General features: G+C 40.1%; 1 protein-coding gene across 3 annotated transcripts in view; it reads left to right on the plus strand.

Moving 5' to 3' along the window:
- Positions 1-25031, plus strand: part of SAMD12 (sterile alpha motif domain containing 12) — a 371640-nt gene that overhangs the window by 192631 nt on the left and 153978 nt on the right. For all 3 annotated transcript variants that reach the window (XM_081071268.1, XM_081071270.1, XM_081071269.1), the window contains exon 4: positions 22594-22734. In XM_081071268.1, coding sequence (XP_080927394.1) covers positions 22594-22734 — 141 coding nt within the window. The remainder of the gene's footprint in view (positions 1-22593; positions 22735-25031) is intronic.

The raw sequence follows: 25031 nt of genomic DNA on the forward strand, positions 1-25031 counted from the left end.
ATCCTAATTTTTATATTCCACCGCTGAGGAACATTGGATGAGTTCCAGTTTGCAGCTAGTTTGAATGAATCTGCTATGCACTTTCTTGTACAAGTCTTTTGGTGGAAAGAAGCACTCATTCCCATACCCAGGAATGGACTCGCTGGGTCTTAGGTATAGCTTAATAGATACTCCAAAGTTTTCAAATGCGGTTATTCCAGTTGACACTTTGACCAGCAGTTCATGATAGTTCAAGGTCTTCCAGAGCCTTTTCAGCACTTGCTATTGTCGGCACTTTTCATTTTAGCCATTGTGGGAGAGTTGTAAGAACAGTTCATTCTTGAACTAAAATAAGACAATTTTCAGATAAATGGAAGAAAGTATAGACTCAGGCAGAGAGCCAATACTAAAAAGGGATTTGTTGAGCTGACGTTTCTCTAAATAGAACCCTCATGTCACCTACCTCAGCCTCATCCGAGATGCTTGAGAAGGGTACATCACCCCAGATTGGTTTCTGAATTCTGCATGTATACCAAACTCTTGGTAACGCTTACGGACATTAAAGTTTGTGTGTACACCACTATGTATGTATTTGAATAATAGAAACTTCGAATGGCAACTAAGAACCATCGGATTAAATCTCTATCGACTGTATTTCCAGGCTAACAATTGAGGTACTCTGAAATCAGCAAATCTCAGCTTACCCTCGACCTCAGATGGTGTAACATACCAGTAATTGGAATTACAGAAGGAAAAAAAAAAACAAAGAACGAGGCCAAGAAAATATTTGAATTTTCTTCAGGAGGCTGAGTCTTTTCCCAAATTAGTGCAGTCACCACACCACAGATTCAAGAATCTCAGAGAACACCAAGTAGAATAAATACCAAAAAATCAGTCCAACAAACAAACAAACTAACAAATGAAACACATCACACCAAGCCTGTCATATTGCTGAAAACCAAATGCAACCTATTGTCTCTATTCCAAAAGCATGGAAACGTTTTTGTCATCAATCACCCATGGCCGTCTGAATTCGAGTTACAGGTTCTTCCTGGACGAGGCTGGCCCTGGGCATCTACCTCACCAGAACTTCTCCTCCCTCTGATTTATTTCTTGGGGTGCACTTTATTGTATTATGTCGTGATAAGCCTGTCAGATGCCAGTCTTTAAAGTTGACCTGTTATGGTCAATATTCATCACTAATTTTAAAAAGCTATTTGTGTGCGTGTTTCATTTCATAATGGCGCCTCTTACTAGTTCCTTCCGGTGTGGCAGGTACTAAATAAATATGTATATCATCTCATTTAATCTTCATCTTCATGGCAACCTTATTATATATGTAGTACCATTATTATACTTCCTTTTTCTTAAAACATGTAGAAACTGAGGATAAAAGAACTTTAAATATTGTTTACATTTACTAAGCAACTAAGTGAAACAACTAGAATTTAAACCAAGGCAGTCTGACTTCAGAACTCCTACTCTATTCCCCCCCCCCTTTATTGAGGTATAATTGGCAAATAAAAATTGTGTATGTTTAAGGCGTATGACCTGTGTTTTGATATATGTATAACTTGTGAAAAAAATATCCTGCTCTTAACCATTCTACTACGTTGCATCTCAATTTTTAAAACACACACAGGCACACAAGTTATATATTACATGTAGCATTTATAAAAGTATAGCAGACTTTATTCCTCATTTCCACTGAGAATTATAGCTCAATTTGCTCACCAGTTTAGGGCACATTTGATCTCTTTACCTTTGTTTTCATTAGCCCAGTTGCAACAGCGACCTGGTTGAAATGAACAAACGCCTCCTAAATTCTGAGAGTTGCGTTGTACGAATTGGCAGGCTGGCGTGAAGATGCAGCATTCCACACACAGGCAGATGCCTTCCTCACTGTTTATGTGGGGAGATGCAATCAATCAAGAGAGAAGCTTTGTACCCAGTTCACAGTGCAGGGTGTGTGGGTGGACTCTTGACAGGGATTCTGATACATTTTAGAGATTGCTCACCAGCAAGTTCTTTTTACCCCATTTCACTGGGTATCCTGGTAGGTTTCTTTTTCAAGTGGCTTGTAACAACTAGTTCCTAGTGTCAGGTTTTTGGTTTTCTTGTTTGTTTGTTTTTAGTTTTTTTGTAAGGGAGAAATACAATGAAAGATCAACAAGACAATGCCTTATCAAAGGTCAGGTGGTGAAATGTGAAGGTACTTAAAGTTTTGGGATAATTCTGCTCTGGTTGTCTAGGAAATGCCAGCATCTGCTCCTTTCTGTTTTTACTTTATCAGCCCAGAGCTCCTCTTCCCCTAATCTCCTCCCTGCCCAACACACACACTCAGAAGAATGTTTACTACTGGCCTTTGCTCTTTACTAGAAGGAAAACAGAGCTGATTCCAAAGGATGGTTACATTCCATAAATGAAAGGTTGAAGTTTTACACGCAGTAATCTCCTTCAGCCTTTAACGCCTCTGGCTTTTCGGACTGTAACACAGTTACAGTTCTGGGTATAAACCCCAACCCATGGACATTGTCAGCGTGGATGCCCTGCCTATCATACATGACTTCAGCTTCATCTAGGAAACTTGGAAATAAAGTTTTATCTCCTTGATGTTTCCGTGTTATTTTTCCATCTGCCTCTCCTCTGCGTCTTATATATTTCTCTCCGATATTTGGATCTGTGGGGAATTGCCTTTGATTAAGGACTCTGCTCCTTAAATGTTTTTTTTTATTTGTTTGTTTGTTTGTTTGTTTTTTAGATTCTACACTTTATCAAAAGATTGGAGGCACTTCGGGTGACCTAGCATCTCTGGTATATTAAATCTGGGTGTCAAATGCATGTACTTTCTTTGATAGATGACCTAATAAGCCTTTTCCATCTCTAATTTCAATGATTTTGTAATACTGAATGATTTCTTCTTTGAGGGCATTTGCTTTTCTTCTCAAATTTCCCTGTGCTGCATAGGTTTTCGTAATTACATGCAGTGGATTGTTTAGAATCTGATCTTGGAAACATGTGCCTTTTTCCTATGGAAAGACAAAGAAATGGAGCTTCGTAAATCAGAATATTGAGCTTAATATATAATTTGTAGGGAACAAATAAAGGAAATGTAAATCATGTTCAAGAAAAGCTTTGCTTTCATCTTAAAAGTTGGATTGAAAAAATCATGTGGATACATTTGTAAGTGATGAAAAGACATTCTGAAAATAAAATCTCAAGGTTTAATGTAGAAGCATAGATATTTGAGCTATTTGAGCAATCCCAGTATCTTCAGAAGTTGTGTGTGTGTGTGTGTGTGTGTGTGTGTGTGTGTGTTCCCAGCAATGAATCTCATGACTTAGCTCATTTAAAAGGTGAATTCTCTACGGTCTGACTTCTATGTCCACGTGAGTTTTTAATGTTTTGGTATTTTAGATAAAGCCCAAAGCCGTAATAATCTAATCCAGAAAATACACAGGGCCTGGAAGAATGTTGCTTCACCATCAAAGAAAATCTGAAAGAAATGTTATAAATTCAAATTTTCAGCTGTGTCCAGTCTTCATAGCACTCTATGATTAAGGGAGAACTCTAGGAGTATTCACTACAAATACCCATGTTCTTTTTGGTAGAAGCAAGGTATGAAAATGGTAGAAGCAAGATCTAGATGGCTTGGATTGGGAAGAGGTGGCACTGGGAAGTGCAACCCAACCCAATGGAAATTGGATGTTCTAATTCATGATTTTCGACCTAGCAATTCTATAAAGTAATTTCTAAGGATGGTATCATCTAATTCTTCGGTTTAGGCTCATTTTGAAGCTATTCCTCACTGTAATAGTGAAGTTGTAACATTTGACATCTTTATGTAGAAGACTTAATTTAACCAATATAGTTTTTATTGAATTAAAGCTTTTGATGTTATGATAGCAATACATTTATCAGTTATGAGATGTTGTTTTCCTATCTCAGTTCTGTTTTTAGTGGCTGATCAGTATTCACTGGAATCAGCCTTTCCTTTGAAAGAGGCTGTCTCCTGGCTTCTGAGGACATATGTTCTCATAGTCACAACTGGGTGGAGTGTGTCTCGATTGACATATTTTTGTAGCTGAGGTATGTATTCTGTGTGTTCCATTACTCTGCATACAAAGAAGAGCATTTTGATTGTAAAGGCAAGCTCACCTCAATTGTTGAGAAACTGTAGCTCTTGCAAGGGACAAAGGAAAACACTATATTTCCCTGTAGCTTTTCTTGTGTGTGACTTTGACTTATTTGTATTTCTAGGTGTCTCCTGATTTAAGGAAACCCATTATACAAAACCCAGATTTCCAAAATAAGGGATGAGTGGGTCTTATTTTGTTTTTGTTAGTCTCTTGTTAAATTCACAGATTTTTATAAGAAATTTGCTCAAATTAATGTTCAATGTCATGGTGTAGTGATTAAAACCTGGTGGTCCTGGATGTGACCAGATCCAAAGAGTTTGTCCCCTCAACTCTTCCAGCTGGGAAGTCTTGGTCAGGGTCCTTTAACCTCTGTGGGCTTTCGTTTTTTCATTGGAAAAACAAATGGAAGTCATTTTGCCACCTGTGGAAATCCAATGAGTTACTTCATGTCATTTTTCACAGTGCCTGGCATAGAGCAAGCCCTCAATAAGACAAATTATACATAGATTTTCATATGTGCGTGAAAATGTGTGTATAAGCATAACATATGTATGTATGATTTACATAATGCTCAAATACATACAGTACTATGATTACGTAGTGTCTTATGGAAAATGAGGCACACTTTTAAAATCAATAGAAGATATATACACAGATTCTTTTGCAGTGGAATTATCTTACTAATTATGTATTGCAGAGGCCACTGTTAAAATTCATTTTCATTCCCTGCACACACATCTACTAACTATGGAGGTAGGTGACCTAGACACATGCTGGATGGTTCAGGGAGGACACCTGAGCTGTTTGAAAATCATCACAGGCAACGTGCAATGTATCTGTCAGAGAATCAGTCAGGCACCCCTTTGTCCAGTGAAACCCTGTCAGCAAGTGGGTTTCCCAGAAAGCAGGCTCAGAGGAGATCTGACCTGTGAAGTTTAGTGGGTGGTACCCTCAGGTTCACTGTGGAGGAAGTGAAAGTGTGGCAGGAAAGAATTCAAGTGTGAGCCAGGAAATGAAGCGAAAGTCGTTTATTGAATAAAGATGCACTCCCAGGCCGAGCAGAGGCTGGCCTCAGGCAAGAGGCAGCCCCGATTCTCCTTAGGGCTGTGGTTTTTATTAGTTAACTTTTTATTTATTTATTTATTTATTTATTTATTTATTTATTTATTTATTTATTTATTTATTAAAATTTATTGGGGTGACAATTGTTAGTGAAATTACATAGATTTCAGGTGTACAATTCTGCTATAAATCCCATCATCTATAAATCCCATTGTGTATTCACCACCCAGAGTAAGTTCTCCTTCCATCACCATATATTTGATCCCCCTTACCCTCATCTCCCTCCCCCCACTCCCCTTACCCTCTGGTAACCACTAAACTATTGTCTGTGTCTATGAGTTTTTGTTTCTCATTTGTTTGTCTTGTTCTTTTGTTTAGTTACCTTTTTAAAATGGGAATAAGGAGGAGGAATATTTTTAGTTCTCGGAAGGGGGTGGGCTTTCCCAGCAATTTGGGATACACCCCTTTTTAGGTGTCAAGGCGCCAGTGGGTTTGTCATTTAGCATGGAGATGTATTATAATGACCCTGTAATGTGGCTGGAGGTTGCTTGGAGGTGAATCTCCTGCCATCTTGGTCTTGGCCAGCTTGGGCTAGTTTCCTTGTTTTATCTTGAGTTACTGGTCCTTTGTCTTAGGCTGGATGTTAATGGTTTTCTTGGAGGCCCTGCCCCTATCCTATCTTAAAAGAAACAAAACTAGGCAGAGAGAAAAGTCAGGCTGTGGTTCTGGAGCTGGGATTGACCTTTGGAGTTGTCCCAAGCTGTGGCCAGTGTACTTGGAGGGCTGAATCTTTATACCTTCTCCTTCCCAACTTATCCACCGGAGCGGGCTGCTCTCAGGAAGAGTGGCAGGACCTTGGATGGGGTGGCTCTTTACAGCGCAGGTGAAAAGAAGGACCGACAGCTGAGAGCAGTAGGCAGGCAGCATCTGGGGAGTTCTTGAGTTAATAAGGGAGATTGAGTGGCACAGTACAACATCTGTACCAGTCAGTCCTGATTATTCTTGGAGATTGATTTGGTCTCAATTATCTGGTCTTTACTTTGGTCTTTCTCTCTGTTTTTTCCTTCTGTCCTACCCTCCCATTAACCATTTATTGATGACCTATTATGAAGCAGGCACCCTAATGAGGGCTAGGGGGGGAAAAAAAGATTCTCTTCTTCTTCAAGAACTCTTTTCCTATGTAGAGAAAAGCCAGATGGGTGGAGAAGATGAGTTTTGGATTTGAAAAAAATAATAATTCAAAATGCTGCTGTCTCTTGCTATCTATATGATCATAGTCATTCAAATTCTCAAACTTAATTTTCCTCTTTTTAGAAATGGAGATAATAATTGAACCTGTCCAGAGGGCTGTTCCAAAGTTAAGCTAAAGAATGAGAAATTGTTCATTGCTAGTAGCCAATCATAATTGTCCAATAAATCATTGTGGCTTTTTTTGTTATTGATGATAATGCTGATGATTTCCAAGGTTCCTGGGTCCATCTCCATGTAACTCCTTTATCTTTGCTTGCTGAGTCAGACAAGAAAGTTGAGTGACCTGAAGTGTTATGTTCTTCACTCTTCACACAATTTGTACACTCAAGGTTTCTACGTCTCAAGGACCTTACATTGCAAAGTATGTTCTAGTGACTACACCTTGCTAGGCTTCTCAACAAAAATGGCCACTTCTCTTTCTTGACCCACACTCCTTCTGATACCTCCTTCTGTCAGATTTCTTTCAGTATCTCCAGCCATGTCTTAGCAGTGTCCCTGTTGGCCTATCCCACTGATCTACCCACTCAATTCTACAGTCCCTCCAAGCATCAGTCCTAGAGCCTTTCCTCTGTTCATGTTCCCTTTCTCTTTGACCATGGATTTGTATGACGACTCCATGATGGTAGCTCCCAAGCTAAACTCCAGATGTGACTACTATTTCAAGTTCTAACATGTACACCTACATGCCCATTTTACATTTCTATTAAATATCTCATACGTAGTCCACATTTATACATATCCTAACCAGAATTATTGATTTTTCCCTTGAATTTGCTCACTCAGTATTCCCCATTCAACAGTTGCACTTTCTTTTCCTTTACTGCCCAAATCAGGAACACAGAGATTGTCTTTTCCAGTCCCTTCTCTCCTGCCTCAAATATCTAATCTATCACTAAACACTTTTTATTCTACCTACAAAATATCTCCTCTCTGCACATCTTCCCATCACCACCTTTCTAATAGAAATCACCATCATCTATGGACTCAACAATAGTTCCAGTCTCCTAATTAGTTTCTCCACTTCTAAGTGTCACCTGGACCCCAACTAAGATGATTTTTTACAGGCAGCCAGAGAGAATTTTAAAATATAAATTGCCTCATATCCACTGCCTTGCTTAAAACTCTATATTGACTGTTCATTGCACTTGGAGTAAATAAGGAGATCCTTGATTTGCCTCCAAGACCATGAATGATTTTGCCCTCGTCTGCCCCTCTAGCCTCATCTCAAGCCACTGGCTTCCACCTTTTCTACAAGCCCACCTGACTAGTCTTATTGCCTTCACTGAAAGTAACTATTCTATATAGCACATTTGCCTCGAAACTCACTCAACTTACTCTTTACCTATCTTTCTCATCCTTCAGATTTTAGCCTAAAGGTTTCTTCAAATTTGCTCTTCTTGCACCTTACTCTCACCTGGGTTTTCCCTGTTTTTCTTAGGAGGAGTATTTTGTTCTTTTCCTTTATTGAGATTGTTCATTTGGATATTGATTTTTTTAAATGTGTTCTTCCCTCACTAAACTGCAACTCCGTGAGTACAGAGACCATATGGATTGCATTCACTGCTTATACCCAGCACCTAGCATAAGAGCTGGCATTAGAAAATCATTGCTTGATTATTAAGTGAATGCTGAACAAAAATGGGCATAGCCTTTCTAAATAGAGGTAGTGTGAATTTGAATCATGTGTCTTCGTTCTAGTCTTTGCCTATTACTAGCCAAAGACATTGGGCAAGTCCTTTCACGTTTCTGTGAAAAAATTTTCTCATCTTTATAATGGGGATGTTATCATTTCCTCTCCATTTCTCACAGGGCTGTTTCTTCATTCAGCCAAACTTGAACAAACATCTATCAACTGCTGGGTGCTGAAGTTACTCAGTTAAACAAAACCCACATTTTCTTCTAAAGAGCCCAGAATTTGGAAAAGGAAGACAGGCATGTGAACAAATACATGATTATATTGCAATATAGTAAGTATAATGATAGAAATCAAACAAGGCACATTTTTATGTAATCCATGTTTAATTTGAAAGAAGTGTTGAGTCAGGGACTATGCTAGGCATTTTCAAATTTACTCCCTAATTTAATCTTCACACGACTAAAAGGAATATTCCCATTTTATGGATAAAGAAGCTGTGACTCAGAGACCTTAAGTAAGCTACTCAAGCTCAGTGTGTGTGTGGAGGCACCAAGCTTCACACCCAAGCGTTCTACTCTATGTTCCGGTTGCTTTACAAAAAGCAAAAAAAAAACACAAAAAACAAACAAATAAAACAGATTAAAGTATAAGTTATTAATTACATTATTGCTAGAAGAATGAATGAACTAATATTGAACTGAAATATTTTATAGCCAAATCTAATTCAGAGGAGAAAATCATACCACAGAATCTCACTGTTTTCTTCGTCTCTCACTTTTTTCCAACTTTATCTGGGTCCATTTTTATTATCATTTATAATCAATTATACAAAGAGTCTATTATTGATTATACTGTGTCTTTATTTGTACCCACAGTGAACAAAGTGTTACAACAATGATTTGTGCATTTTTGAGGTTGGAGAACCCTTGTGCGTGGCATTTTGGTCTCACGCTGGCCCTAATGTGTGGTTGGACAAAACCCAAGTGGGCATTGCTTTGCTTTTATACCAAATAATTCTTGAAACGTCTTCATTACAATTTAAGAGTTCTTTAAAGAGAGCTCAATTTGAGATTACTTTAAATACCTGAGGTACACGTCCTGTAATGATGAAATTATAAAAAGGGACATAAAAGACAGCTAAATGACCTGAGCCCTCAAGCAGAGGTTGAAAGTAACAGTGAGTGAAGGAGTGTACTACATAGGCATTTTATATGAATATGAATTGGATGTACCATATAAAATGGATGTATGGTAAATTTCACCTGTGGGAACAAACGGGTCACATCACGTATCATAGACTCAGCTGGGGCACGTCCTCAGTCTTAGGACCCGTGATATCATCACCCGTTGCTGACTTCTAGTGAAAGGTTATTATATGCCTGGTACTGTGCTCAGTGCTTTCCATGTATCATCTCATTGACTCTTCACAAGTGTCTCTGTGACAGACGTACTGTTATCACGCCCTTTGTTAAGATGGGTAAATGAAGACGTTAGTCAGGTTAGGTAACTTGCTTAAGGTAGCGTGACATATCATTAGTGGAGATGTGATTGGCACCCAACCATCTAACTCTGTGGGCAAGCCCTTAACCATCATAGAACCATTTGTCCGTGCCGTCAGGGCAATCCAGTTCCTCCTTCCCTTTGTACGGCAATCTTCAAGAATGATCTAACTCGTCACAGCATGGTCTCCCTCCCTTCTCTCATTCTGTTCTTCCCACCTTCATTATATCTTTGGAATGAGAGAACTGAGCGAATCAAGCTGTCATCCACCTGTGTCTCACGTTCCACAATCATTAGCATCATTGCTATTCTTAACTACTAGGTGACTAGTAAACCTACACGTCTTTCTGCAAAGTCAAGGTGTTAGCACTATAGACATGGAAAAAAAACACAACAATTCCAATGTATATGGAAATGCAAAATGCGACTGTTACCCTTAGGGTCTGCCACTTTCTCTAACATGGGTTTCTCTTGACAGAGTACATTTTGACACTATGCAAATATTATTCCACTAGTTTATTCAGCAGTATCGCGGATATTGGCAACCTATAAATGAAAAGCTATACCTTTGCTTTAAGACCTTTAATTTCAGTAGGGAAATAGACATCCTTACTGTAACACTTACCACCTTATATTTTACCTGTGGTTTCCAAGGGCAGTCAGGGCTGACTAGCTGAGAAAGTGAGACCTGAGCCAACCCTTGAAGCCCATCATACAAGAAGAGAGGGAAGACATTAGAGGGCAGAACATTAGGGAGACACAGATAAAGGAAACAGTGAAGAGACTCTGTGCATGTTGCTTATTTTATCCCAACATGACTTTTATTGATGTAACCTACTGAAATCAAATTTTGGACTTCAAGCTGGGTGAGCTTGTTTTCACTCCCTTCTAGAGGATGGAAGGGAACCGTAGGTAGATGTGTGTCTTTACTGTCTCTTTAGCATCAAAGCAATGCCAACAGTGTCAGTCACTCTGTTTGGTTCCCTCAAATTTTTGTTACTTATCAAACAGTAAACTTGCATTACTCTTTTATTCATGATGCCTCTTAAATCTCCCTTGAAGTGCTATAGTGGTAGGTTTTGAGGCATTTCAAGATCAAAACGCATGGAAATTTTCACTTGTAGAACTGAGTTGGAATTCCTAGTCTGCCACTTCTGTGCTTTGGTACTTTATCTCCATGAAGGTCAGTTTCCTCATCTTTAAAATGGAGATAAGAATTCTTCCCAGAGTGATTTGTGGATTAAATGGGACAATGGAAGGGAAAAGACCCGAGAATAAGTTTTGGGTTAGTTTGTCTCCTCACCCCTTTGAGTCCCATGGACCTTCAATGCTGAGGATTAGTTTGTCTCTTGGATTAGCATATTGAAAAACAGTTGATTGAAAACAAACATTAATGGTTCTAGACGGGGGCAATTTTGCCTTGCACTGGACATTTGGCAAAAATCTAGAGAGATTTCGATTGGCACGACTGGAAGTAGACGCTACTAGACTCTATCAGGTAGAGGCCAGGGACGCTGCAAAACATCCTGCAATGCACAGGACAGCCTCCCCACAACAATTACCCAGCCCCAAATGTCAATAGTGTCAAAATGGACAAAACTAAGCAAATACGTTCCACTGTACTTGCATATCATGTTGATGACTTTTCAAATTTGGCGTGTAATCCTCAGAAAGGATCCCCACTGTCACTATCAGGATGCCATCCTTTCTGGTGCTGCCATCATAGTTTGGGAGTGAGCTACACCGCTCCCCATAAGATCTTGCATGGACCCCTTCCCTTTCTTCAGGTCTGTTTCCTGAAAGTGGCAGTGACACTTTCTGTTCTTCTCACTTCACTGAGTACTTCATCAGCACAACTTGAGAGATATCATCCCCTCTTTGCAAGTGGGGAAACCAAAGCCTAGTGGGATGAACCATCACAGTAACCATGTAGCAAAGAACTGGTTAATCCAGCCCTGACTTTCAGCTCCAAACCCAAGACCTCTTCTTTTTTTTTTTTTTTTCTTACCAAAGCTTCCCTGGTGGATCTCACGTGCTTATGGTCTTTGCTACAGGTCTTAACCACATACAGCAGGTCCTCAAAGAACAGCATTGTGTTCAACAGCACTTGTTATAATGTTGATGAGATGACGTAGGAACCTAACTCTTGTTTCTATCAATTACCCTATCGTACAATCGGTGTCATTATACATTTTGTCACTTAAAGTTGCAGAACCTATCAACAACATTAACAGAGGACTTACTGTAATGGCTCCTAGGTCATTTAATGCTTGCTGATCTTGTATCTGCACGTAATTTGTCAGCTCCCTGAAGGCAGGAACACTGCTTCTGTCTCTTTTACTGAATGTATCTGGAGCTGGGACGATCCTCATTTGTTAATTTTTCTGCTAAAGAAGTCCCTGATACTAATCAAGTTAATCATTTAAAAGTTTAAGGGAAAACAATCGCTGGGTACCAGGAAGAGAAAGTCAAAGTTGCATTGAAACTTCTTTTAAACATTACTTTGGTGATGGGTCACAAGTTCAAATTAATTCAAGTGTAGCCACCAGCATGTCAGCTCCTGACTCTTCAGCATATGAACGCTCCACGTGTTGGGCTGTTACAGCCATGAGTAGAATATTGAGGGGGAGGAGGCTTGTCAGTAGATACCTCACATGTTTCTCAGTAATTAATTTTAAAAGATGCCTAATGCACGGTGGGTTGATCCCCTAGTGACACTCGATGAACAGAGAATCCCAAAACAATGCATACAAATACTGACAAATAAAAGCCAACATACCGAGAGGTTTGGTCTACCTATCAAAAACAGAAAAGTCCTTGAAGATTGTTTATGATATCATAAATCTTCGGCTGTAGTCGGCATTATGTTGGTACTAGACTTCTTAGCTTGAAAAATCTGCTCTGAAATACAAGGGAAGTAATTACTGATTCTTGCCAAGGGACTAAACCCAAATTCCCGAACAATACATTGTAGGGTTTTGTTTTGTTTTGTAAATCAATTTTTGGAGGGGATTTGGTAACTCTCTGTACTACCAACAACATAAAAGGATTTAACCTTGAATTTACTATTTGGAAACTGTGTATTCTTTCTTGAAGGACAGAAAAAATAGTGCAGGGCCACATGAAAAACGTTGTACTATAATGTATTTCTGAATTTAGATTTCATGTGGGAATGAACATTATTTCAGTTTCCTCCTATTAACATCATCAGCACCTAAATATAATCCAACAAAAAAAAAAACTCTATTGTCTAAAACAATCTTTGTACCCAAGACTGGTTAAAAAAAATAATCAATATACAGTTCCCATCAGTGTGGTAAATGGCTTACAGTAACCACAAGGCAAACATCCATTAACCCTTCTCTCCCTCTGCACAGAGAAGGGGCCTTCAATTAACTGCGAATCATTCCAAATGTAACCAAGTGAGTGATCAGCCTTGGCTCTCAGTCTGGGAAGAGTGGGCTGTGTTCTCCGGGAGAAGTGAGAGAAGACTTATTGGTCTTGGAAGGTTTTGCACACATTCTTGCCAGAATCTGAGGCAAGGAGTTAGCTGACCTCAGAGTCCTTGCTACCTCTGGTACTGGTGACTCGCAGTCACTTTTAGGAAAGCAGACATTGGTCTGGAGGTCACCTAGGAAAATGGATTTGCAATGCACGTCTCGGTTATAAAAAGTGGAAGCCGCGTTCAGACTCATCTTCAACTACCCTCGGTCTTGGTTAGCTCTTAATTTAGAATACGCTGTTCAGAATGGAATCAAAGAACTTGAAGTCAGTTCCTGTAGTCAGTAGAAACCCTGGAGATGAGGCGGCCTGAATCACTTTCCATTGCAAGAGGAAAAGACATAGGGGAAAGAGGGTTAAATGTTAGGTGTTGACAGTGGCAACTTGTGAGCCAAGTATGACCCATATGCATGATTTGTTTGGCATTCATAGTATGGAAAATATGGGTGAATTTTAAATTGGGAGATTCATATGATTTCTGGGTTTTCAGTTATTCTTTTTTTTTTTTTTAAGTATTTATTGTATCAAGGTTATACAAGTATGTAGGTTAAAAAGTCAAGTTATAAAAGAATTCTGCCCCGCCCTTCCATCCAGTGGTTCTCAGTCAGGGATAGTTTTGCCACCCAGGAGACATTAGAAAATGTCCAGAGACACTTTTGGTCGTCACTCTGCGGCGGGAGGCAGTTGGTAGTGGTCTCTAGGGTAGACGCCAGGGATGCTAAAATGCTGAACATGCTGACGTGCACAGGCATATGACAGACTCACAGAAAATTTCAGAGTGCCAAGGTTGAGAAAGCCTGCCGCAGACCCTTCCGTAGAAGCAACTGCTTTCCACTTTTTAAGTTGTTTTTTTGTTGTGACTTTCACATATCTCCACATGGCTAAATAACATACATACCCTGCTATCTTTTATATCACCAATTAAGTGCACCATCTATTGCCTCTAAATTATTAAATGATGATTCAGTTATCTTTTACTATCATTTTTTTCTGCTTTTCCACACCATCCTCCTGAAACAGGTATATTCAGATTGTTATATACATACATATATATATAAATATTCACAACCCAGCATTGCTTTGATTGTTTCTTTGATTTGGTATTTTATTTTTTCATCATTAATGTTTCCCTGTACCTGTTTATTCTTTTTTTTTTTTAAATTAGTTTCAGGTGTATAAAACAGCATAGTGATTAGACATATACCTCACAAAGTAATAACCCCACTAAGTCTATTACCCATCTGATACTGTACATAGTTATTAAAATATTATTGACTGTATTCCCCATGCTATACTATATATCCCTGTGACTATTTTTTTTTAATTATAGTTGACATTCAATATTGTTTTATATTCGTTTCAGGTGTACAGTGTAGTGGTTAGACATTTATGTAACTTATGAAGTGATCCCCCTGATAAGTCTAGTACCCATCTGAATCACACGTAGTTTTCACGATATTGTTGACTATATTCCCCATTCTGTACTTTATATTCCTGTGACTCTTTGTAACTACCAATTTGTACTTCTTAATCCCTTCACCTTTGTCACCTAGCCCCTCAGCCCCCTCCCATCTAGTAACCATCAGTTTGTTCTCTGTATCTATAGATCTGTTTCTATTTTGTTCGTTTATTTTGTTCTTTAGATTCCACATATAAGTGAGATCGTGTGGTTTTTGTCTCTCTCAGTTTGATTTATTTAAGTTAGCATAATACTCCCTAGGTCTATCTGTGTTGTCACAAATGGTAAGATTTCATTCTTTTTTTGGCAGAGTAATAATCCATCAGTTGTTCTTAAAAATAGAGGAAGTACCAATAGTACTTGGCCTATATTCTAGCATAGCAATCCTCTAGGGTGAGGATTGCTCATTTTTGGGGTAAACAACCAGTCCAGTGCATTGTGGTCCACCTAACCCCATCCCCCACCGTGTCTTAGAATGGTTTTCTTCACACAGTTATGTCATCCTGACGACATTTGAGTTTGTGACCTCCATGCAACTGGATAAGAAGGTTGTCCCAGGTGCATCAAACGTAGACAAGTAGGCAATTAAATAGCACCTCCAATAAGGGGCTAATATCCAAAATATACAAGGAAGTCATGAAGCTCAACAACAAAACAACAAACAACCCAATTGGAAAATGGGCAGAGGACCTGAAGAGACATTTCTCCAAAGAGGACATACAAATGGCCAATAGACATATGAAAAAATGCTCAGCCTTACTAATCATCAGAGAAATGCAAATAAAAACCACAATGAGCTATCACCTCACCCCAGTCAGAATGGCTATCATCAACAAGACAAATAGTAACAAGTGTTGGAGAGGCTGTGGAGAAAAAGGAACGCTCATACACTGTTGGTGGGAATGCAGACTGGTGCAGCTGTTATGGAAGGCAGTGTGGAGGTTCCTCAAGAAATTACGAATAGAATTACCATACAACCCAGCAATCGCTCTCCTGGGTATCTACCCAAAAAATCTGAAAACATTTATCCATAAAGACACGTGTGCTCCAATGTTCATTGCAGCTTTGTTTACGGTGGCCAAGACATGGAAACAACCAAAATGTCCTTCAATAGATGAATGGATAAAGAAGTCGTGGTATATGTACACAATGGAACACTATTCGGCTGTAAGAAAAGATGATATAGGAACATTTGTGACAACATGGATGGACCTTGAGATTATAATGCTAAGCGAAATAAGTCAGACAGAAAAAGAAGAGAACCCTATGATTTCACTGATATGTGGTATATGAACCGAAAACAACAAAAGAACAAGACAAACAAATGAGAAACAAAAACTCATAGACATAAACAATAGTTTAGTGGTTACCAGAGGGTAAGGGGGTAAGGGGTGGTAGATGAGGGTAAAGGGGATCAAATATATGGTGATGGAAGGAGAACTGACTCTGGGTGGTGAACACACAATGGGATTTATAGATGATGTAATACAGAATTGTATACCTGAAATCTATGTAATTTCACTAACAATTGTCACCCCAATAAACTTTAGTTAAAAAAAAAAGAATAAAGGTGTATTCTGAATAATTTGTAAGGAATAATAATTAAAGTACCAAAATTCGCCAATGATTAACTTTTTGAAAATAAATTGCTGTAGGTTCATATCACTCTTACCTGCACCGCGATGGACTTTCTTGAATTGGGGATAAGCGGGCCCGTACAGCAAGTCAGCTTACACATAAGAGAATTACACGTAAGCTGCGATCTGTTAAGCCAAGATTCTGTTGGGTGCAAATGGTACAAATGAGCTCAACTCATTAACCTCCTCCCCCGGATGTTGACTTACATAAACGAGAAACCCAGGGTGTCTAACTACGGACAAGGCTCTATTCAGGAAATCAAATAATGGCATCTTATCTTTCTCCCTCCTTCCCTGCCTTCTCCTCCCTCCCCCACCCCCCTTTCCTCTTCCTGTCTCTCAGTCCTGCTGTCTCTGTTGTCTTAATTCTCTGGTGACAAAGATAGCCCCTGACAGCAAGTCTAGGCGTATATTATCCCGTGAGACATAATCTAAGAAAGAAAGAGAACTTCTTTCTCGGAAACCATCCCTTTTCTAGGAAATAAATTTTCTTTGCCCCGTCTGGATCACACAGCCAGCACGAATTTACCAAATGCCGTATTTATGTAGTGCCTACACTGAGTTAGGCCCTCGCTAGGGGCCTGGAAGCGTGAGTGAAGCCCTGCTCTTTTGGATCTTACACGACAGGAGGAGGTGGGAGGGAAGCACACAATCAAAAATAAACAAAATAAGCAAGAAAAGTATAGAGTACTTTAGAAGCAAACCGTATCAGAGGAATTTATTTTCAATGATTGAAAGGCCCACCAGGTAAGGAGGAACAGCTCCCAAAAGACAAAAGAGATTCTTTTATCAGAAATGGTCAGGGACACCGCGCAGGCAAAAATGAGGTATTCGTAATATTAGCTCTACAAATGGGGGTGTTTTATGACTGTAAACATCCTCTCTGTGTCTCCTATGGCTGCTTTGGGATGGGGAGAGAGAAAAAGCACAGGGTAAGACTGGTTTCCATAGAAGACAGGTGTTGTGAAGCGGCACAGAAGATCGCAGCCTCATGCTTCACGCTCAGCGCTGTCGTTTCTTGGAGCTCCCCAGATGTAGCATTTGTTTTTCAGAGCCCCGTCTTTGCCTGTGCTATTCCCTGCACCTCGAATGCCCTTCCAACTCCTTTGTGACTTTTATTTTTTGTTCAAGGACCCCAGTGAAGGTCGGCGCCCCTCCTATGGGCTCTTAAAGAACTTGTGCTTGTCCCTCAGGCAGGGAAATCGTCTTATTCTTCTTTCTCTTCCTAGTTCCTAGCACTGGAACATGTCCGGCCCATGGTATAGATGTAAATGGTCCGTATGATGAAAGAGTGCATGGGTCTGATGAATGGCTGCTCTCAGAACCCCCTTGGTCCCCTGTCGTGCTCCACTGAGTGAAGACCAAAGAGTGAAAGCCATCACAGCCTTGGGCGTTGTGAAGTCACGCCAGTGTTCATGCGTCTTGCCTTTAAGTCATCAGAATGGAGACTTTTCCCTGACCATCAGCCGCCTACCTGCCTCAGTGGGACTATGTATGTGAGAATCAGCAGAAATGGGCTTGGGGAATACACGAGGTCTGTCCAAAGAATTCCTGGGTGGTAGTTTAGGAAGGTGGTTAAGAGCATGTCCTCTGTGTAGATTTGTATCCCAGCTTAGGAAGTATATGAACTTTAACTGTGTACGGTAGCTCTTAATTGATGATAGTTAATCATAGCATCTTCAGAGAATCGCTGAAAATGAGATAATCCGTGTAAAGCTCTTAGGACAGTGTTTGACCCCTAGTAACTGCTCAGTAGATGTTTGCTGTTACAATAATTGTTACGATGATGAATGACAGAAGCAGAGAAAGCATCCTCACCCAGCCACAAAACTATGCTCCCCAAATTGCATCATCATAATGATTCCGGTTTGCAAAGGGCATATGTACGTATTCTGTCATTTCATCTTCATGGTCACTTTATGAAATTGTGTCATTGTCCTTCCCATTGTAGAGATGAGGAAATTAAGATTCATATGCTTTCCTGGACATTTCTCTATACCTTTAGCTCCAGATCCCATGCTTTTGAGATTATGTCTCTCTCCTTATTTCTTTGTTCCAGAAATTCCAATTTTGTAATAATGGTGGTGACATAAAGAAACACAGGTTCAGGTTATGGGACACTGGTTGTATGCCCAACACGTGTCACACTATTTCTTTGATCGCCAGGACTAGAGTAGAGCCAGGGACTTCTACCTGTTGCATGATGCAGGACTTTACTTGAGAGCAGGTTTGGAGCTAACCCAGTGCACAAGTGGCCATTTGTTTGGGGAACTGTACAGTGACCTTTATTCTTAGCAGACAAGAGGCCTGTAATTCAGCCTCTTCTCTGGGAAAGGTGGACTCCCAGCCACTTGCGGTGACACCGAGGCTTCCCAGTAGGGTAGGGACTGGAGCTGCCCTTTTGGTCCCCCTCCAGCTGTCCCTGACACTTCCAGTTGTGCCTTGTGGTAGATGATCATCTTGAAAAGCTGTGACAGGGCTTCTGTGATGATTCTCAGAAGATGGGGGCGCATCTGGACTAAAGACCAAAGTCCAGATTGGGCCTGAAGGACAGAGACACATGTCTCAGCCTAAGTCTTCCCCCTCATTTCCTGGTGGTTTCAGGCAAGTCATGTTCCCTGAGCCTCACTTCTCCATGTGGACATAATGAATTCTGTGTCCTTTTCAGAAATCTCAGAGGATCCTTCCAGCTTGTAGTAGACCAAATACTGGCTACCCAGAGATACCAGGTCCCTGGCATCTCTGTAAATGTGCTCTCATAAAGAGAAAGGGTCTCTGCCAGTGTGATTGAGTTAAAGATCCTCACATAAGGAGGTTATCCTGAATTATTCAAGCGAGCCCTAAATCAACTCACAAGTGTCCTTATACGAGAGAGGCAGGGTGAAGGTTACTTATAAGAGAGACTCCCGCAGAACAGAAGGTGACATGAAAATAGAGGCAGAGATTAGAGTGATGTGGTCACAGAGGAATGCTGGCAGCCAGCAAAAGCTGAAAGTTTCCAGAAGGGATTCTTCTCTACAGCCTTCAAAGGGAGTGTGGCCCTGCCAACACCCTGATGTCAGCCTCGTGAAACTGATGTTGAACTCTGGCTTCCAGAACTGAATGGAATAAAGTTCTGTGGTTTGAAGCCCCCATGTTTTTAATCTGCTATGGCAACCGTAGGACATGACTACACTGTTCTCTGAGTCAATTGTCTGCCACCCATTCTTGCCGCCCATCTGTCCAACAAGGCTTGTAGTCTCACTCAGTGCCTGTTCTAAAAGAGAATTTTCCTTAAGCATACAGGAAGGTGGTGTATTCTTTGGGTCTCAAATTCTCTGTTCCTTTCACCTGGTATGTGTGTCTGGGGTCAACACCAACAAAATGCTGCCTCCTCCCTCTGCAACATTCAGTTTCCCGTTGCTGTCCTCATTGTTGTCTTATCGGAGAGCCAGTTTCCAACCAAAGGAAAGACAGTTATTTAATGGCCTTGAGATCATCAGGACGTGAGTAAGGAAGACAATATTCATTTGAGCACCAAGCATATTCATTCAATAAATGTTTCTTGAGCATTACTATGTGCCAGCACATAGGCAACAATAGGGAACAGGTGACAATAGGGACCCTGACAGGAGAGAGACTTATTCTTATGAAGCTGGTATTATAGTGGGTCACACACAATAAAGCTTTTGTGTATATACTCATGCTTCAATTGCAGCAAAATTCTAATTTTCTGAGATTTTTAGCAGAGCTTCAGATCCATGTTTCTACTGGGTGAACTTCCTCGCGGAATATTCTCAGGCTTGAATGTCTACAAACGTCCTGGGAAACATTTTTAACACTGAAGACACCTCTTGGGGCTAAGCAGTATGGAGCTGGGGTCAGAAGAGGGCCCTCTTATTTCTCTGAATTCCACCAGGATATGCCTATGCTTACCTTTCACCTCCAGTCTACTCAGAGGAGAGTGTTGAAGGAATGAAAGCACTATGGGAAATAAATAAGAATATTCTAACGGTCCTCCTTTGTTTAATTCTGTCCTTTCCAAAAGAAAAAAAAAATAGCAGTAACACTACCTTGATTTCCTCCCTCTAACACATTCTCCCTTGGAGTGGTGACTCCACTTCTTGTACTGAAATGATGCCCCCAGCCACTGGTAGCTCAGGTTGAAAATCCGAGTCATTTCTGATGTCTGTATTTCCTTCATACCCCACTTCTAGCGTCCTAAAGTCATTCCAAATATATCCAGGATTCTACTACTCCACCCTGGTGGTCTAAGGTACCATCACTTCCTGTTTTGACTACCATGCAGTATGCTGACTCCTCTTATTGTCCTACACTTACCTCTCTCCCCCTAATCCATTCTCTACTTAGTGACCAGAGAGATTCTTTTGATACATTGAGATCATGCCCAAGTCACCCCTTGCTCAAAACTGTCCACATTTAGAATAAAATCCAATCTTCACCAAGGCTAGGAGGCCCTATATGTTCTGGCCCCTGTCTTCTCTCACACCTCATTTCCTGTCATTCTCTTGTCTTGCCTACTCTGCCCCAGTGATACTAGCTTTCCCGCCATTACTCTAATTGCCTTGACTCTTCTATATGTTTGGTGGGTCACCTCTTCTTTCCTAACCGCTAAAACCCCAATAGCTCCATCCTTCCAGTAGGGGTCCCTGTCTGCCCCTCTGTATCAGATTATGTGTATATTGTCTGCCTGTCAAACTAAATGGTCAACTCTGAAGATAGACAGCCCTGCCTGTCTCCAGAGCCACAGAATAGTGTCAGGCATTTCATGGTACTCAATAAACCCTTGTTAAAGAAAAGAAGTAAAGACCGGGAGTACAATCCATGTGAAGCCCTTTAAGTTTCTTTCATCTCCAAGAATCTATGAGTCTACGAATGGCCCAGCAGCCAGGATCACCTAAATATGATTTAAAACCAGTTAAGGATATCAGGAAATGTAGTTGGCACTTCTTTTCTTTGAGATTGAGTTGATTGTTTTCCCTCTTTGGCTCCTCCCTGTGCAGGCAACTGCCTACTGAGCACCCTGAGTTAACTTAGGACATAGTAAGTGCTCAATAAATATTTGTTAGATTAATCCTCATATGATCAACAACAGAAAATAACAATATAAATTTCGAACAAAAGGTGTGATTGATGATTGACTACTTACCACTTTCTGATACATGCATCAAAAGCAACATCACACTTATTTGGACACCTTTTATTTTGTGGTCAGCAGGAGGAGGTAGGATAGGAGATTGATGGGACATTTGCTCCTGGAAATGATCTAATTATGGTAAAGATGTTTCAGGACCACAGACTTGGGTGGCTCTGTAGAAACCATCCAAGGCAGATGGCGAATCCGATTTTGTCCCTGTGATTGCCAGTGTACCCATTAACCTCGCCTTCTGGCTACTGGGTTTCTTTTCGGCAGAGATACACCCTCCATTTTCTGAAGTGTATATGCTGTGCTACCCAAAGCCTTCCCATTGATGACAGAGTTGGTTGCCTCTGTGGATTCTATATCAATCAGAAGAAAAGATCTGCAGGTGTGAGGCGTAGGGGTGTTGGCGTGAGAGCCCAGGGTGGCGCTAGGAGCATTTAACAACCATCATTCTCTCTATTTCGTGTGCTACATTCTCACAATGGAAGTATGTTTATTTCGGGGCAAGCACAGAAAGGGCAGAATTTGGGAATTCAATGGAAACCACCGTAGCAAGGGAAGCATGCAGACCTTCGGGGGAAAGGAACGGGCTGAAAGGAAGCCAGGCCAGGCTGCCCCGGGTCCAGGGTGTCTGCACACCGCGGCCCTCATACCCAAGACTCCTCATCTTGCAGTTTTGAGATGTCCTTGCTCACCATGTTCCTCTCACCCCCACCCTGCTGGGACCTCTGCCTTAGGTCAGTGGTTAGGATGACGGCATAGCTCCCACCAGCTGGAAATGAGTCTAGCCCAGCACCAGGGTGCAGCAGGGGAGTTGGGTGCTGCTGACTAAAACTGAAATATTAAATCCATATTCCCGGAAACGCTATTGTAACCTGGGCTGAATGTTGGCCTTTCCCTGTAATCCCAGCTGGGTTGTCAGTGACATGGGCCAGCCTCCGAGCCCATCACCCAACAAAGCGTGGTGTTTGTATGGAAACCTGTAATCTGGCACCCAAATACCCAGGTTCAATTTTTTTGCTGTTTTAACTCAATTATTGGTCATTTGGGGGGGAGTGGCCAATATTAGATACAAATTGAGGTTGTTTTTTTTTAAATTTGTGGATTTTTTTCATCTAGATTATCCATTCTGGTCAGCCAGAAAAACAGAGGACCGTGTATTCTAAAGGAGCTATGGAAATTAGAATGGAAATTTCTGTTAGGACAGGATTAGCCAAGGCTAAGAAGGAAATCCTTCTGCAGCCCTTGTTCATTTGCTTTTCCTTTTATTTCTTAAAACTCTACAGGGCGAGCCCTGCTGAGACTTACTGACAAAAAGCTTGAGCGAATGGGGATTGCCCAGGACAACCTCCGGCAGCACATTTTACAACAAGTGCTGCAGCTGAAGGTGCGGGAAGAAGTCCGAAACCTACAGTTACTCACACAAGGTACCCTGCTGTTTTCTGGTGGGTGGATGGAAGGGGAGGCTGGAGGGAAGAAACTCTTACCTGCGTGACGAAGGGTTGCCTGGGAGAAATGGTGATTGGTTTGTTTGCAACGTTTCCTTCATTAAAAAAAAGTACGTAGCTGTAAAGGCCACACCCTCCTAAACCTTCTCTTTTTCATAGCTCACTAGGGGGAAGGATGCACAAATAAGTAATAGATGGGTGAACAGAAGTCTCTGAGCTAATTTCAAGGTCGTGACATACAGCTATGTAGGTTGTGCACTGCACAACCCCAGAGGAGTACCAGTCACATAGATCAGGATACAGTTTCACCCCCTAGTGTTATACAGTGTACAGTCTGCACAACTGTACAGTGCAGCCCAAGTTATCTTCGTCTGGTGACCTTGGCATTTGAGTGATTCTGTAGTTCATATTACGAGTGATGTAAGTGGGATATTTGTTGTGTTTTGTTTTACTTTGCTTTTCACTAATAGGAGAAAAACATTTTAGAGGTATTTGTATACATATATATATATATATATATATATATATATATATATATACACATATATGTATGTATACACACATGCGCGTATACACACACACACACACACAATTTTATGAGAACCTTATTTAGAATCTGGAAAACAGAACCATTTTAAAAAATAGACTGTAGGGAATTTAAGACTGGAATGTTAAAACCATATAATTCTAAATAAGAATCATTACTAACTTCAATATGATGAAAGCACTTAAGTCCTAAAACTGGAAGTGACAGCACAAAGCTGGAATTTGAAGAAAACCTTAAGTTATACTACATGGAATTTGCGTGTCTACGTAAGGTTTGGATGTTGTCAACCTCCATTGGCTATGACATTTTATGTGTTGTAATGCCCACTGTACATCGTTTTAAATGAAAGATAATAAAATATGTAGTTTTGAGAGCCTTGGGTATTTTTCAATGTGTAGAATATTGTGATGGCATGCATACTGATATTGAAGAAATCTGGGTCAGCCAAGTTTCATGTTATTGCATTTAGATTAAACCAGTAATTGTCCATTTGCCTAGAGGAAGTAAGGTGCTGCCTGAAAGATGACTGCTCCAGAAGGATAAACATAGTCTTCAAGTGATAGGAAAATAGTACTGTGTATTTGTTATGGCTTATTTGCACTTGTCTTCAGAGACTTCCAATGGTCAATTTATAGGTGTGGGTACAGTGAGTGATTTAAATTTGAATTTGATATATTGATATACGTTTAAGTTTCTTTTAAGAAGTAAGTAGAGATTCAAAGATTTATTACAAGAAAATCCAACACAGTGCTGTGTATAAAACTGGAAAATTAGAAACAACGCAGAGGTCCTGTAATATGGAAAGACTCAAATAGTTTTGTTCAAATTCACAAGATCCAGTATAATGCAGTCATTAACATTAAATCTTCAAAGAGTATGTAATAACATAGGAAAGTACTCAGGAAGTAATCAGAAGTGTGGGGAAAAGGCCATGTATAAAATTTTATTTATAATGAGCCCGATTCTGTAAAAACAATTATATTTTTATATGTACATAAAAAAAAGGGCTGCAAAAATATGCCAATATTTTGATAATGATTTTCTCTGGGTGGTAGGATTGTGGGTGATTTTAATTTTTTAAAATACTTTTCTATATTTTCCAAATTTGGAAAAATTCTATATATTTCCAAATAGTATAAGTCCATGTTATGGTTATAACCAGAAAATACAGACACACACATTTTTTAAGCTTCAATCACAAGCGTCGCTCTGCCAGATTGTATTTAGTGTCTGAGGTTTCCTTCACTCCTGTTTTCCTCCTGTGACGATGTATAAAAAATGAGAGCTAAATTTATCATGTGTGCCTTAGACTCTTTTTTATCTCTGCTACTGTCAGCCTGCAGTGTGTTTGCTTTGCAAAATCATTTTCCACAGCTTTCATTGCCCTAGATGCATAATATATAAGATTTTTCCTGAGATAGTGCTCAAGTCTATTAAGCTAAATATGTGTTTGTGTTCTGGGAAGGTAATGCTAAGTTCAGCCTTTTCAATTGTCACTTTCCTTAGCTTTGAAAAGCTGTGCATTTTGAATTCTTTCATTCCATTCCCTTTAGACGAGGTCATGTTCTCCAGCTCTTGGATATTTTGTCTGCACTCATATTACCCTTTTTTTTTTTTTTATTGTTGGTCCTTTACATGTTAATGTACAAACTCATTTTATGTCAGGCAGCCTTTAGAAAATCTATAGCCTTATTGAAAAGGTGGTTTCTTTGTAAAACATAAAACAAAA

The sequence above is a fragment of the Rhinolophus hipposideros genome (assembly GCF_964194185.1).
Source record: "Rhinolophus hipposideros genome assembly, chromosome: 13".
Classification (NCBI taxonomy): domain Eukaryota; kingdom Metazoa; phylum Chordata; class Mammalia; order Chiroptera; family Rhinolophidae; genus Rhinolophus; species Rhinolophus hipposideros.